The sequence below is a fragment of the Armigeres subalbatus genome, chromosome 2, assembly GCF_024139115.2.
Source record: "Armigeres subalbatus isolate Guangzhou_Male chromosome 2, GZ_Asu_2, whole genome shotgun sequence".
Classification (NCBI taxonomy): Eukaryota; Metazoa; Arthropoda; class Insecta; order Diptera; family Culicidae; genus Armigeres; species Armigeres subalbatus.
This window is the reverse complement of record NC_085140.1, coordinates 447,160,608-447,175,479: the sequence shown is the minus strand read 5'-3', so window position 1 is coordinate 447,175,479 and position 14,872 is coordinate 447,160,608. Positions and strand designations below refer to the sequence as shown.

The following is a 14,872-nucleotide window of genomic DNA, read 5'->3' as shown; positions in this document are numbered from 1 at the left end:
TTCATTAACTCATGCATTAAAAAAATCTTAATTTTCAACGCCTGTTGAATGCAGAGTGTAAAATAATCGAAAATTTTTGGTGAAGTCTATCTTTCTTCACTTGTCAGCTCACTTCCAGACACATTCATAGTCGGCTCTGGACTGTCAATATTCGGTTGCATATTAGTCATTGGATATTTATGCACATTTCACAAATTGATAAATTATCTGAAATCTGAACACGTTTCAAATGAGTAAAGTAATTTATCACATAAAATTAAATCTGATTTTCGTCCGTGAGGCACTTTCAACGGTAAACATCAACATAAACAATGCTAATTATGTTTTTTTCTACACATAGTAAGCACAATCAGTGACAGTCGAATGAATGAATTGGTGCAGTAGTCGTCTGACTATGTCATTCTATGTTTTGAATATTCATGCGATGTTTGTCAAAATTCGGAACGAAGTTGTTTCATGAAGATGAATATTTTAGGCTCTGGTTGTATGTGATTTTTTTCATTAAATGTTGCGTCTGGTTATTTAAGGTTGTCACTGGTTTTGTTTTCCTCATCTGGTAGTAAAAAAGAATTGAAGTGTCAAATATTTTATTTTTTGTGAGAATTTCCCCGCGTCTGTCACCGAACAGACAAACAGGGCTATTATATATAGTAGGTATAAGTAACAGACTTCCGTGGCGAATTCAGTTTACAATAGTAAATGAATCTGTTTCAACTAACAATATTATTTCAAAAATCAGACATACATCAAATAAACACAGTTCCATACAATATGAGCTAAATTATCTCACATTTCTGTATATCTTCGGCCATACATATAAATTATGTGAAAATGATATGATATCATGTGAAAAATTGTTTGCATTTCTGCTTCAATATGCGTTTGCGCGTATGATACCGCAAACTTGGTGTTTGGGATAAAGGCCGCCTTTGACGGACAGTTGTGGTGGTACAACGATCTTTGAAGTTCATTGCAGATAGGCATGAATACCTTCACGTGGACAATCATTTTTAAAATCGTTCATCTGCTCACGTTGAGTATCATAATTCATAAGTTCATTGATTCGCTAGGAGCAGCCATGCGATCGGTCATCGACCCAGTTGTTTCAAAATTGTGTTCGGGTTGCGTAGCGAGGTGTAAGTTAGGCTCCAAATGTTGGCGAATAATTAAATTTCCATTTCCAACAAATAAAAAGTTCGGTGTTCGGGATTGAGATTCTTTGACTTTTGACGAATTGTCAATTTCGTTGATTTTCGCGTAATCAATAAAAATAGAAACTTCTCATATTTTTTTTTCTAAATTGCCAATAAAGAAATCAGGGTATGAGCAAAAAGTAAATATAAAACCTCCACAAATAATGCAAAATTTCCACAAACAGTTTTTTTTATTTTCCACAAAACAAAAATACACTAGCACTTTTAAAAGCAAAAAATGCAATTATAAAAGAAGAATTTTCTATAAAGAAATCAAAATGTTCCAAGGAAAAAAAATACAAAATTTCTATAAATAAATCAATATTAGCATTAAACAATTACAAAATTTTCCAATAATTTTTTTTTCTACTGAATATTGAAAACTTTCCACGAAAAAATCAATAAAGAACAATAAAAAATATGAAAATTCTCATAAAGAAATATAAATAGTAGTTTGTGCAACTAGTTGCAAAAAGATGATTTTTTCAGCACGAGTTGTACGTTGGATAAATACTACGAGTGCTGAAAAAATCGAGTTTTGCAACGAGTTGCACACGCTATTTTTTGCAATGACGAAAAATGGGCTTTAATATGATAAATCTGTACCAAAATTGTATAGTTTAGTTCAATCCTCATGATCATTCTTACCAACAAATCATGTTGCTGCAGAGAGCAATCAGATTTCATGTTATCGTGCCACATTGCATAGTTCGACAAGGCAAGAAGCAAAGTTGAACTTGCTTTTGAAAAATTTTGATGTCATGTTCATCAAACTATTTCATTTATTAAGAAGCGCCGAAAATACACTATTTGAGCACTTACCCAAGCTAATTCAGCAAAATGTAGTCATGTAATTACTGTTCTGATTTTGGTTTTCCATTATAGCACCCAAATGAGTGCTATAATGAACTTTATGCAACTAATTTGAGTTGCATAATGTTCATTAAAGCACCCATTTCGTTGGTATGGAAAAGTAGGCCGTTTTATCACTCAAAGAAGAACTGTAAACCAGGTATTATGATCAGGAATTGCAAAAAAGTATTATAACTGAGCATTTTTTCATAGATGACTAGACCATTTCTTCAAAAGCTTTTAAAGTTCATGGGAAATTTTATCAAGTTTATTGCTTTTTGTATTTTTTTATGGAAATTGTTTATATTTTTTTATTGATTATTTTTTGGAAGAATACATTTTTTTTTGAGAAAAAAACAATTGTCTTGTGGATTTTTTTTTTCGGTGGGACATTAAGATTACATACTAATTTATTTTTGTTTAGTGGAAAAACCCTACTATTTTGTGGAAATTCATACCCTGATAGGGGTACACATACACTTATTACGTAAGCCATTTTTATTTTACTGCCGTGCTGTGTAATATCCGGCGACAGAGATCTGAAATCTCGCACCATGAGCAGAGATCCTTGAACTGGACACTTTCACCTCGATCTATGGAAGAGGCGAAAGCGTTTATCCCCACGACACCGTGGTGTGAAGTACAGGTATGAACCCTGTAAAGAGAACTAAGGGATTTTCTATTTTATTAATTTATATTTTCTTCCATTTTCCTCAATCAGTTAGGCAGGCATCACGACTGTTATGCAATAAAACGTTTTTTTTAATTTTTAGCGAGTATTGTGAGGCCCTTCATACCACAGTCCCCGCATACGACCTCACTCTCCAGCTTCGACGAATATCCCAGCGATGCACGTGGCTGGCCGGAGAGAGCTGCCTACGCCATTTTTCCGTGCCCTTTACCGTATTACCCGAAACCATATTCGAGCCGGTAACCCGAACTGTTTTCATTTAGCCTGAATTGTGCATATGCGGCTGCTGATCATTACCGATCTTTCCATTTGTCAGTAGTCGGCAATGATAAATTTCCATACCTCCAATGTTCACCATTGTTTTTTTTTTCGTGAGCAAGGGTAAACGGAAATCAAATCTCATCGCTCTTCATGGCCTTCAGGGCTTCAGCGTAGCTCTTACCGTCAGCCTTGACGATAATTGCTTCGGCTCTGTCGTTCCTGCCGTGACCGTTGGAAAGGGCACTGCAGCTTTTCGCTCCTTCTTCGCCTTTTTAGGATTCACAACCTCCACCTATGGCAGGCCTTCATCCCAGCGAACTTCTGCATTTCGTGCTGATGCAGGTAATAGTTTCTGCTGTTTCGTAGGGTCGGCAACCTGCTCAACCTTCTCCCGGTGGATCTCAGTAACTGTCCTCACCTGTGATACCAGCTTGGCACTAGCTCCCTACGAGTCGGTTGCCATTCCCGCCTTACATAGCTTTGGAGTCTCCCCAGTGACAACCATGCGTTTCGCAGTATAACATTCTGGCAGCTGCTTTTTTCAGTAAGTAATTGAATCTTCAATTCCGTCTCCTTTCTGGCCTCTCCATCTGGACTCTCTGCGAACTCCTTTTCCTCGGTAAGTTGACGGATCTTTCCTTCCGCCTCCTCATTAGCCTCCAGCATAGACCTCCATTCCTGCTTTGCCTCTACGACGATGTTTCAGAGGATTAGCACGGACAACTTCTTCATGTCTTTGCTGTATTTCCCATGATTGTCCAGAGAGGACATGACTACGTTCAGGATGTCCGTAATCACCTCGGTTTTCTGGCCTCCGCTCTCCTTGTGGCCAGTCTTAACTGCATTAACGACCTTAGCAAGGGTACCCCAGCCATCTTGATTTCGATGGGCACTTCCTCTACCTTGCCACATTCTATCTGACGATCGGGGGTGCGACCGATAAAGCCCACTTCGTCGGGCTAAAGGGTCGACCTTATCGCCTACTTGAATCTCCTCAGTAAAATGAGGGGTTAAGGGATGTCGCGATTAAGCCCGCTCATTACTGATGACGATGTGAAAAATATTGTATTGCAATGTTTGTGCTCTCCAGATTTGATCGACATCATACGTTTGGTTCCAAAGGGAAAATACACATCCAACATGACGTTTGTTTCATTCAAGATCGGTCTGGATCCTGGTATAAAAAAAATTGGCGCTTGATCCTGCTTTTTGGCCCTCCGGAATACAATTTCGAGAATTCGTTGATCTGGCAAAAAACTAACGAATTATACTAGGACAGCTCTACCCTCTTCTACATCCTCGGACCCGGGACACCATGCAACAGGTATTGAGGAAGCCTCCCCGCATCCCAACTCAGTCCCGCTCTCCACTAACATCCACCTTCGTCATCGTCCCGGTCCTGCAGTTGGTGATGGCAACTGAGGCTTCCGGCCTGCAACTCCAGGCATGTATAGTTGTATTCCTGAACTTCCGACTCCTGACCAACCCTCACCTTCTAGCCGTCGGTGTGTATCTGTCATCTCAGCTGCTGCCTACTTGTCGGTTCTGGGGCCACCTACTACAGGCACTGAGGAAGCCCCCGAAACACCCGACCCAGTCGCGCTCCATGCTGCCACCCGCCATCGTCATCTCCCTGGTCCTGTAATCGGTGATGGATAAGGGGTCTAACGGCCTGCAACCTCAGGCGAGTGCATTGTCAATTCAGAACACGTAGTGCATGAAATCGCTTCGGTTTCTAGCTCCAGGAAATGACTTTCGAATGGTCTCCGAATTTACTACCAGAACATTCGAGGACTGAGAACAAACATCGATTCATTTTTTCTGGCTGTGTCTGAGGCTGAGTACGACTTAATTGTGGTGACAGAAACTTGGTTGGACGATCGCTCATACTCAACTCTGCTTTTCGGATCGCTATATACCGTATTTAGGACTGATCGATCCCCCCTCAACAGTCAAAAAGCACGAGGCAGGGGAGTCCTGATTGCTGTATCAACCAATTTTACGTACTATTTGGATCCCGCACCCGTTTCCAATCTACTTGAGCAGCTGTGGGTTATCGTAGAAATTCCACACAACACACTCAGTCTTGGAGTCGTTTACCTGCCACCTGCTCGAATAACAGCGCAGTAATCAGTGAGCATGTGCAGTAACTGGGCTCGATTTTATCTGAGCTCACCAGCACTCTGTATCAAGCTGATTTACACTGGGCGGGGTTTTCCCGTTGACGGTGCACCTGTTATCAGCTGCCTTTTGATGATACAGCAACTGTCGACTGCCGTACTACAAACGGCAATTCAGCTTTGCAAGTAATCGCTATCGGAACTACAATCTTTTTCTCTACAATCGCCACGTCAAACGCACGGAAACAAGACTGCGAACGAATCCAAAAAGTTTCTGGTCATTTGTGAACTCGGAGCGAAAGGAATCTGGATTGCCCTGTCCCATGTTTCTTGAAGGAAGCGCAGCAAGTATCGAAAGTGAAAAGTGCAATCTTTTCGCACGTCGAATCCAACAAGTGTTCCATGATTGTCTGCATCCACGATACAAGTGCGCGACACAAATGACACATTCATTTCACAATTTTTCAGTGCATTACATCAATATTAATGTAGACCAATTACGTAAAAAACCGAGAAATTGAAAGTTTTTCAATTTCGAGTAAGTCTTTTATGGCTATGAGTATTGACGAGGATTAAGTCGGAGAATAACTTCGGAATGCTAGAGATAAGCATAATCAAGCACGGCGAATCATTCATGGACCTATAACTAACTTTCCAGCTTGATACTGCAGCGACTCACAACTCTGAGTTGACTACAACCAGATTTTTGGGAAAAATATAAAGAGTTTTGAGAGATTAGCGTGTTATCTAGACCCTTATTCCTAAGAAAACCTTTGTGTTGCAATCACTCGCTACTTTTATAGAAAAGGTAAACGATTCGTCAAAAAAATATTTAAAAAATCGTAATTAAAAAAATATTAGCAAACAAACATGATGGAACCAATTTTATTTCACCTAGTGTATTGTTTACTTATGAAAATTTTGTATTTTTTCAGTGGAATATTTTGATTTCTTTATGGAAAATTCTTCTTTTATAATTCCAATTATTGCTTTTAAAAGTGCTAATATTTTTTGTTTTGTGGAAAATTCTTTATTGTTTGTGGAAAATTTATATTTATTTATTGCTCATACCCCACTTTCTGTATCGGTAATTTCATATTTTTTATGGAAAATTTCCAATTTTTAGGGGGGAGTTTTTTTTCTACTATCTACGTTTTCTACTTGAATGAGATCGTTCGAAGTATTTAGGGGTCAAACATTCGGTGCTAATAACAGCCCCGAAGCCAATAGTGACGCTGACTACGGAAATCAGCATTCCAAATACCGATCCTTTATTTACATGACCTTTCGTCGTGAAGCCCCTAGGCTCTCTGCTAGGTCAACTGCTTCTCTTTCTATCATTTTGGTAAGCCTGAACCATTCCCATAAGGGACTCACACGTCGGGCAACCCACAAACGTCTTCTTCGGGAGAGGCGAGTAAACCATTTTAGGGTTCTTTCACAAATTGTGTAACGCTAAATTTGATGACCCCTCCCCAACGTAACACTTGTAGTATGGAAGGTTAATTTTTATATATATTTATTTATTTTGTATGGATTGTAACGCTTGGTCTGACCTCCTCCCTCATCCTACAGCGTTAAGTAATTTGTGAAGGTCCCTTACTTGTTTCGGGACATTCATGAAGCTAACGAGTTCGTCCTCGATACTTGATCATCTACAGAGTGCGTAACGAATTATTGCACTAAATATCAAATAGATTGTAGAACAAGATTTAAATATTACGAAAGCTTTGATCACCGCGTGACTTTATAGAAATTAATTTATTGGCCTTTTTCGGTGATAATTATACTACTCAAAGCGAATGGGAGTCGATGAAAGTAATGAAGATATAGATTCGACAGAATAACAGCGATTTCAACAATTCTTGTTCTCTAATATGGCCCTCTGCTAATCTTCAGTTTCTTAGAAAAATATATAAGTTCAGTTTCTATTAATTTCACACTTGCCGCTCGCTTACGGTGTCAATCGAATCTGTATCTTCATTACTTTCATCGACTCCCTTTCGCTTTGAGTAGTATAATTATCACCGAAAAAAGCCAATAAATTAATTTCGATTCGACGGAGATTTAAATATAACTGGCTAATTTTCAATGTTCTGAAAACTCAGATGTGAATGTGTACATTATGTGGAAGATTATGATTTGAAAAATGTATTGAAACCACTTTCTTTCAATTTGACTCGAACCCACGATGCTCAGTACGCTAGACTGGTGCTTTAACCAGTTAACCAGCTAAGCTAAAGCTAAGCTAAAGCTAAGCTAAAGCTAAGCTAAAGCTAAGCTAAAGCTAAGCTAAAGCTAAGCTAAAGCTAAGCTAAAGCTAAGCTAAAGCTAAGCTAAAGCTAAGCTAAAGCTAAGCTAAAGCTAAGCTAAAGCTGAAGCTAAGCTAAGCTAAAAGCTAGGCTAAAGCTAAGCTAAAGCTGGCTAAAGCTAGCTAAACTAAGCTAAGGCTAAAGCTAAAGCTAAGCTGGCTAGCTAAATAAGCTAAAAACTAAGCTAAAGCTAAACTAAAGCTAAGCTAAAGCTAAGCTGGGAGCTGAGCTAAAGAGGGGTGCTAAAAAGGCTAGCTAGCTGCTAAACTGAGCTGGGAACAGGAGCTGAGTGGGAGCTGAGCTGAGGCTGGTGGGAGGCTGGTGAGGCTGAACAGGCTGAAGGTGGGGAGCTGGGGGTGGGGGCTGGAGTGGGAACAGGCTGAGGTGAGGCTGGGCTGGGGCTGAGCTGGAGGCTGGGAACAGGGGCTGAGGTGGGAGCTGGGGAGACAGGGCTGGGGTGAGGCCTGGGGTGAGTGGGGCTGGGAGGCTGGGAACAGGTGGGGCTGGGCTGAGTGAGCCTGGGGTGGGAACAGTGGGGGCTGGGAGCTGGGAGCTGAGGGAGCTGAGCTGGGAGCTGGGGTGAGGCTGGGGCTGGGCTGGGTGGGCTGGGGGCTGAGTGGGGAGCTGGGCTGGGAGCTGGGCTGGGGCTGGGAACAGGTGGGGTGGGGTGGGGCTGGGGGGGTGGGAACAGGAGCTGGAGTGCAGGGCTGGGGAACAGGGTGGGTGAGGAACAGGGTGGAGCTGGGGCTGGGCTGGGCTGGTGAACAGGGGCTGGGGAGCTGGGAACAGGGGTGGGGCTGGTGGAGTGGACAGGCTGGGAGTGGGTGGGAACAGGAACAGGAGCTGGGCTGGGGAACAGGTGGGAGTGGGGTGGGGTGGGCTGAGGTGGGCTGGGAGCTGGGAACAGACAGGCTGGGCAGTGGGGCTGGGAACAGGGGTGGAACAGGGGTGGGGAACAGGAACAGTGGGTGGGGCTGGGCTGGAACAGGGGCTGGGGAGCTGGGAGCTGGGGTGGGGTGGGGTGGGAACAGGGGTGGTGAGGCTGGAACAGGGGCTGGGAACAGGGATGGGCTGGGGTGGGAACAGGAGCTGGGCAGGGGCTGGGAGCAGGAACAGAGCTGACAGGTGGGAACTGGTGGGCTGAGCTGGGGCTGAGTGAGGCTGGGAACAGGGGCAACAGGAACAGGCTAACAGGTGGGAGCTGGGGCTGGGGTGGGAGTAACAGCTGGTGGGAGCTGGGAACTGAGCTGCTAAACGCTAAGCTGGGGCTAAAAGCTAGGGCTAAACTTCGCTAACTTCGCTAGCTAAAGCTAACTTGCTGGGGCTAGCTCTTCGCTACAGAGCTAAACTAAAGCTTCGCTAAACAAAACTAAGCTTCAAGCTAAGCTTCGCTTAAGCTGGCTTAAGCTAAAACTAGCTAAAGCTAAGCTAAAGCTAAGCTAAAGCTAAGCTAAAGCTAAGCTAAAGCTAAGCTAAAGCTAAGCTAAAGCTAAGCTAAAGCTAAGCTAAAGCTAAGCTAAAGCTAAGCTAAAGCTAAGCTAAAGCTAAGCTAAAGCTAAGCTAAGATTGATTGACCTTCTTCTTATTTGCATTACATCCCACACAGGGACGGAGCCGCCTCGTAGCATAGTGTTTAAGTCAGGTTACCATTTTCGCATTCGTATATTATGAGGGTAACACGATGATACTTTTATGCCTAGGAAAATCGAGCACCGGGAATCGAACCCAGCCACCCTCAGCATGGTCTTGCTATGTAGCCACGCGTCTTACCGCATGGCCGAGATTAATTGACCATATTGATCAAATTGCTCGGAACGGTGGTTGCAGTTGACCGCCACAAACGTCAAATCAGAGACTAACCCACAGGAAAACTGGCGGCCATTACCGCTCGCGAAAAACTGGATACAATATTTTTGAATAAGAATCAGGAAACTTCATATACCTGTTTTGTACCTGGTGGGCTACAGCATCAATACACCTATGTCTGGCATATTGTAGAGCTCCATAATCGTTGGCCTTGGGTAATGTTCCTCTAGTTTTCCCGAACGTTTAGGGTCCCCAGGTCCGATTTCATCGCGTGCAGCCAGATTGTTCGTAGCCTTCCACGAAGTCGTCGGCGTCTATCCATATATGGTCAAATTTATGCATATTGTACAGATAGTATACCTGTTGGAAATGCGTATTATCAATTGGATAAAAAAGTTGCTTTTTGGATGATTTAAAATAATCTCATCCCACTCCCCTTACTACTCCATTGATGGACAACATTTATAGCCGTTTGAAGAATTGTATTATCACCCATATAAATAACTCCCGGAAATTTAACTTAAACATTACCCATGCGAACATTTTATTACTAAAATATTTTATCTCCTCCCATAAACCTTTCCATCTACATGCTCGCTCATGTATCAATAATCTACCTTCACCGAACGAGGAGAATGCATTCACTGAGATGTCGCCCAACTGTCCGATTGCTGATAAGCGTTCAGCTTCAATAGCCCACGGATCTCTCGGATGATGGTCGTAACCAAATGAAAGGAACATCTTACGCGTGTCGCCCAGTTGAGCCGGTCGATATGTGTGTGCCCAACCAATCGGAAACATCAACCAATCATGTAAGAAGATTGGCGCTGAGATGTAGTCCATCGATATACCGATCTGCTCCGTTCGACTGCCGCTGCATATGGTCCCTTTGGGTTTTATGGATACGGTCGCACAAGTACCTCGTTCTCTACATATTGTAATCCTCTTATCTCGTCATTTCAGTGCCGTTACTTTGGCTTTTGTGGGCCGCCTGCCACAAACGTACCGTTGTTGTTGCTGTGCTCCTATAGTGGTCCTCCTCGTTGTCGTCATCGTCGTGGTTGTCGGTTGATTGGGCGGTTTCTCAAGACAAAAGAAATTGAAATCTATCTTACACATGTATCAACGAAAAACAGACGGTCCAAAACAAGCTTCGAGTGGCAAACCCCACCCAGATCCAAGAAGCGACGAACAGGCAGCAGCAACAGCAGCAGATGTGTTCATGTGCATGAGTAATGATGCTCCAGATTTATCGTCTTTTGAAGGCTTTTTCCGTTGGAGACGGAGATGAATAAGACACGACTTCCCAGCTTTTCTCTGTGCAGGTTGTGAAGAAAAATGAACTCGATTTTCAACATTTAGGGATGTTTGCCCCTGCTACTGTTGCTCCTGTTGTTAGGTCCGTTTAATCGCCTCAATCACTAGATTATCCTCTTGCTGTGTGAATTTTGGATTCGTTTTTTTTAGGAGCAACGCATTTAGTTACATTCATGCAAATTTATCAATTTTTGTTCTTTGTGTATTAGGTAGAACAGCTTTTCAGATTTAAGGTTTCACAAAGCTTCTGGTAACTTTTAGGATGATTAAAACGACCAAAAAGTTTTGCACAACTGTTGCAAACGGGTATCTGTTGCAGTTGTAATTAACAATCATGTACTTTACCTCAATGAGTCTCGTTTGAAAGGTATAAGTTTCATGTCATTGGAATCAGTCTAAGTCGAGTCAATTATATGATATACATTACTATTGAGATCCAAATAAAAGTTCAAATATACAAACAATAAACAAATTTATATCTGGAATTTTTCAACTAGCTTTAAAGATTTAAAACCTGAATAACCGGTGGCACGGTGGTGGCCGAAGCAGAACAATTACACACCACCAGATGATTAATTTATTTTTCCTGCAAATCAAATCTTACGATCCAACCAGACCCAGAGTTGTTCCTCCGAGTTGCTACACACAGTTGGAGTAGATCCGGACTGATTGCGTGTGACCGAGGCAACACTTCATATGTTTCGTCTTCTGCTTCCGAGGGGTTTATGGAATTGGCATATGAGTTGGTACGTCGACGACGGCGGCGTCGGGTACGAGCTCCGAGCAATTCATCCGGACTGGATGCCGTTGTGTCTAATCCATTTTTCATAGAGTTGTCAGACTGGGACCGCGTGCGTCGCGGCATTGCAGAAAACAACACTTTGCTAATGATGAATCTCTGGCAGTCATCAGCAGCAGACGAAGATTTGGCCGGAGCGCTCGCACTCCATCGTACCGTGAGACTCCGACCGGTCCGGCTCCGGCGGAGCGTTTTCGCCAGCCTCCAGCAGTGTGGGTACCGCTATTATGGCAGTCATCAACAGCATCATCAATTTCAGTGCCGATAAACAATAGGGAACCCGCGATGGGGCTGACGAGATGACGAACGACGAACGATGAATGACGCTGGGACAGACGGGGCCGGAGAGGGTTAATTTATCATACGGCGAAAATGCGCTCGCACCTTGGCCCCGGTCTTTGTGCGATGGATTCGAAAGGTGTACATCTAGTTTCGATCTTTGACTCATGCACGGAGTGCTGTTTCTCTACTCGGCAAATGCCACACGGCCCTGCTCATAATCCGTACAACACCACCGCGTCTGGGCACACAGATAGGCAAAAGTTCGATCTAGCTGGTTGAAATAAGATTAGAATATTCACAAAAAAAAAAGTTATTTAACTAACTAGTACTTTCCTTAGGATATTGATTTCGCCTCTAATCATTATTATCCGTGTGCTAAATTGTGTGACCATTAGCGCTCGTAAAATGCTTGATAATAAATATATTCCAACAACGTAGGAGCCTAATAGCCTATTCAGATTGCGCCATATATGAAAATAAATGGCATGATAAAGAATAACTTGATGCCAATCCCCATACATCCAATTTTCTTTCTTCAATTTAAAATGATAATTATTATAATAAATAGCGTAATTTCAATAAGCTATAAGGGAAATTGGACCTAATACAAAAGAAAGAGCCATTGGTGAAAACGGTAGTTACCCTATAAGAATTTCTTCATGTGATTGCCGGTTCAGACGTCTCAGTATTCACTTCGTGCTTCTCACTTTTAACAGTGAGAAGTGAGGAATGAGGTGTGAGGCGTCTCACTACTCACTTCGCGCTTCTAACTTTTCACAGTGAGAAGTGAGAAATGATCTATTCTACGAAATGTCCTATTCAGCCAATTGTCCAATTCGGCCAAATGTCCTATTCCTCCGAATGTACTATTCTGCCAAACAACTTTCGGCCTAGTGGCCTTCGACAAAATGGCATTCGGCCGAACAGTATTCGGCCTAACGGCCCATCCCCAGATCGATTGAATTTTTTCAAATATAGTACATGCCCTTTTTGATGCTTAGAATAGAATGACTTCAATACACAGATTTTTGGTTGTCTCAAAAATTCCTTTAGATCTACATGCGGAACCAAGGATCGATTGGATTGTTTCAAATATAGTACACGTCCTAAAAGTCCTTAAGATTACAGTCCATGGTTGCTCGTGTAGACATGAGTGCCTGTCCCCATGTACATATACCATGTTTAAAACCACCCAATTGATTTTTGAATAATCGTGTAGGCCTTACTCCAGGGATATTTTGGATGACCAAGAAATTCTGACATTGACACATTCCATTCTAAATTCTACATATACATACCATATTGTAAACAGTTCTATTGATCTTTGGTTACGCGTGTATATTTTAAGGCATAACTTCGGGGTTTTCTTGGATGAACGAGAAGCTCTGCCGTTGTCTCATTCTATTCTACACATCCAAAACGGCATGTTGCATTTAAACTTCCATCAGGAATTGCCACGAAAATTAAATAGCTCTTCCATGAATTTCATCAGGAATTTGTCCCAAAATTCATAAGAAAATTCTTCATAAAGTTCAATAGAATATTCCTCAGGAATTTCCTCAGAAGCTGATAGAGCTGTGCACCACCGCGCCGCGTCGCGGCCGCCGACGATTTTTATGAGCCGCCGCCGCCACTATTTTTGACCGGCGCGCCGCTGCAATTTTTTGTCCGCGCCACCGGGGAATTTTGGTCGCGCCGATTAAACAATTCCAGTGCCGTAGAAGGGGGTAGTTTTGGGTGTTCATGCTGAATATGCTTTCAGTGATCACTTGGATCAAATAGCATTTGACTTCTTGTTGAAAGCTTATCCAATTTGGTTATATAGGTCACATAGAGCATGATCCATTTTTGGAAAGATCTAACAGCCTATAGGGTGTATACTCAAGGAAATTCTCGGAAGACCTGGAACAAAATAATTTTTGAGGGCATCGCCAATTTGGTTCTATGGATTACAAAGCGCATTATCCATTTTGAAAAAGAGATAACAGCCGTTTGGCGGTCGTTCGCCCATTAGGAAAGAAATTATTTTTTATTTATATGGTGCGTAAAAAAAGACAGATCCCTCCCTTCCCTATAAGTGCTTATGTAATATGTATACGGCCTCTTGGATACGCATGCAGACCTTCAGGCCGAAACTCCAGGGAATTTTTTGATGAACTGTTATGGAAAAATTGTTGAACGCTCATCCAATTATGGACCACAATCAGCATAAACGAATAAAAAAGCAAACAGCTCTCAAGGAGCTCAAGGCCTATACTCCAGGCAATTGTTGTATGAGCTGGGGTGCACATTTTTTCTGGTGATTCAAGATTCCTCCAAGAATTCGGGAGGATTCCCACACTAAGAATTTTGAGGGCTCCGTTAAGAATTTTGAATTCTTTAATTCTGAGAAAATTCCCTCCAAGAAATACTGCGAAATTCCATCTTTAGGAATTCTGGAAGGGTATTTAGGTATTTCAAGAATACATGATTATATTTTCTTTGAAATTTCTTGAAAATTTCTACCCATGAATTCTAATCAATTATCCCTGCAGAACTTATGGGGAATTCTTCGTTCAAGGATTTCAGGAAAATTTGGTCATTTTTCTTGAATTCTGAAATTCTGAACAAATTCTCTAGGATTCTAGGAAATTCCTGTTCTATGAATTCTGGGAAAGTGATTTTCCAAAAATTCCGGGTTCTTCCATCTAGAGGATTTCCTTCCTCAGAAGTTCTGAGAAATTGCCTATTCGAGGGTTCTGGGGAATTATTCTACAAAAAATAAATAAAATAAAAACTGCATCACACTCACCCCCCTCAACCCAGATATTCCTTTTTCTAAAATTCTCTGGAAATTTCTCCCTGATATTTTGGACAAATTTTTCTTTAGGATTTACGGTGGTGAATGGAAACCCCCACATGTGATAAATTTACAAACTAAATCAACACCTCCTGAATCATAGGACCTTAGTTTCGAACAGCAATTTTGTAACAGAATATTTATTTTATTACAGACCAAATGATCAGACTACCACTTTAAATAGTGCAATACGCACCTTGAGAAGCGATCCCTATGTTATTTATACTGCTGATATTACTCTATTATTTGCGATGTTCAATTTAAACACCGCCACTTTCAACACAAATAAGTCAAACACACGAATAAAATGGAACCTGAAACCTCGCGTTTTCAGAGTGACGATTTGTTTTTTTTAATTATGGGACCTTTCACAAATTGTGTAACGCTGAAGGGAAGGATA

The 14,872-nt window shown here is 41.9% G+C and overlaps 1 protein-coding gene across 1 annotated transcript; it reads right to left on the bottom strand.

The window, feature by feature from the left end:
• Window positions 1-7,684: 7,684 nt before the first annotated feature.
• Window positions 7,685-9,057, bottom strand: LOC134210428 (uncharacterized). Its single transcript, XM_062686475.1, has 2 exons — window positions 9,025-9,057; window positions 7,685-8,590 (listed from the first exon to the last, which is right to left on the bottom strand). Exons 1-2 carry the CDS (start codon window positions 9,055-9,057, stop codon window positions 7,685-7,687), a joined length of 939 nt encoding a protein of 312 aa, XP_062542459.1.
• Window positions 9,058-14,872: the final 5,815 nt, after the last annotated feature.

Coding starts and splice junctions, on each gene's coding strand:
- LOC134210428 (XM_062686475.1), bottom strand. CDS start 9,057: ATGCTACGAGGCGGCTCCGTCCCTGTGTGGGAT. Junction 8,591..9,024: donor GCTCCGTCCCTGTGTGGGAT/GTAATGCAAATA, acceptor CCCTGTTCCCAG/CCTCACTCAGCCCCAGCTCA.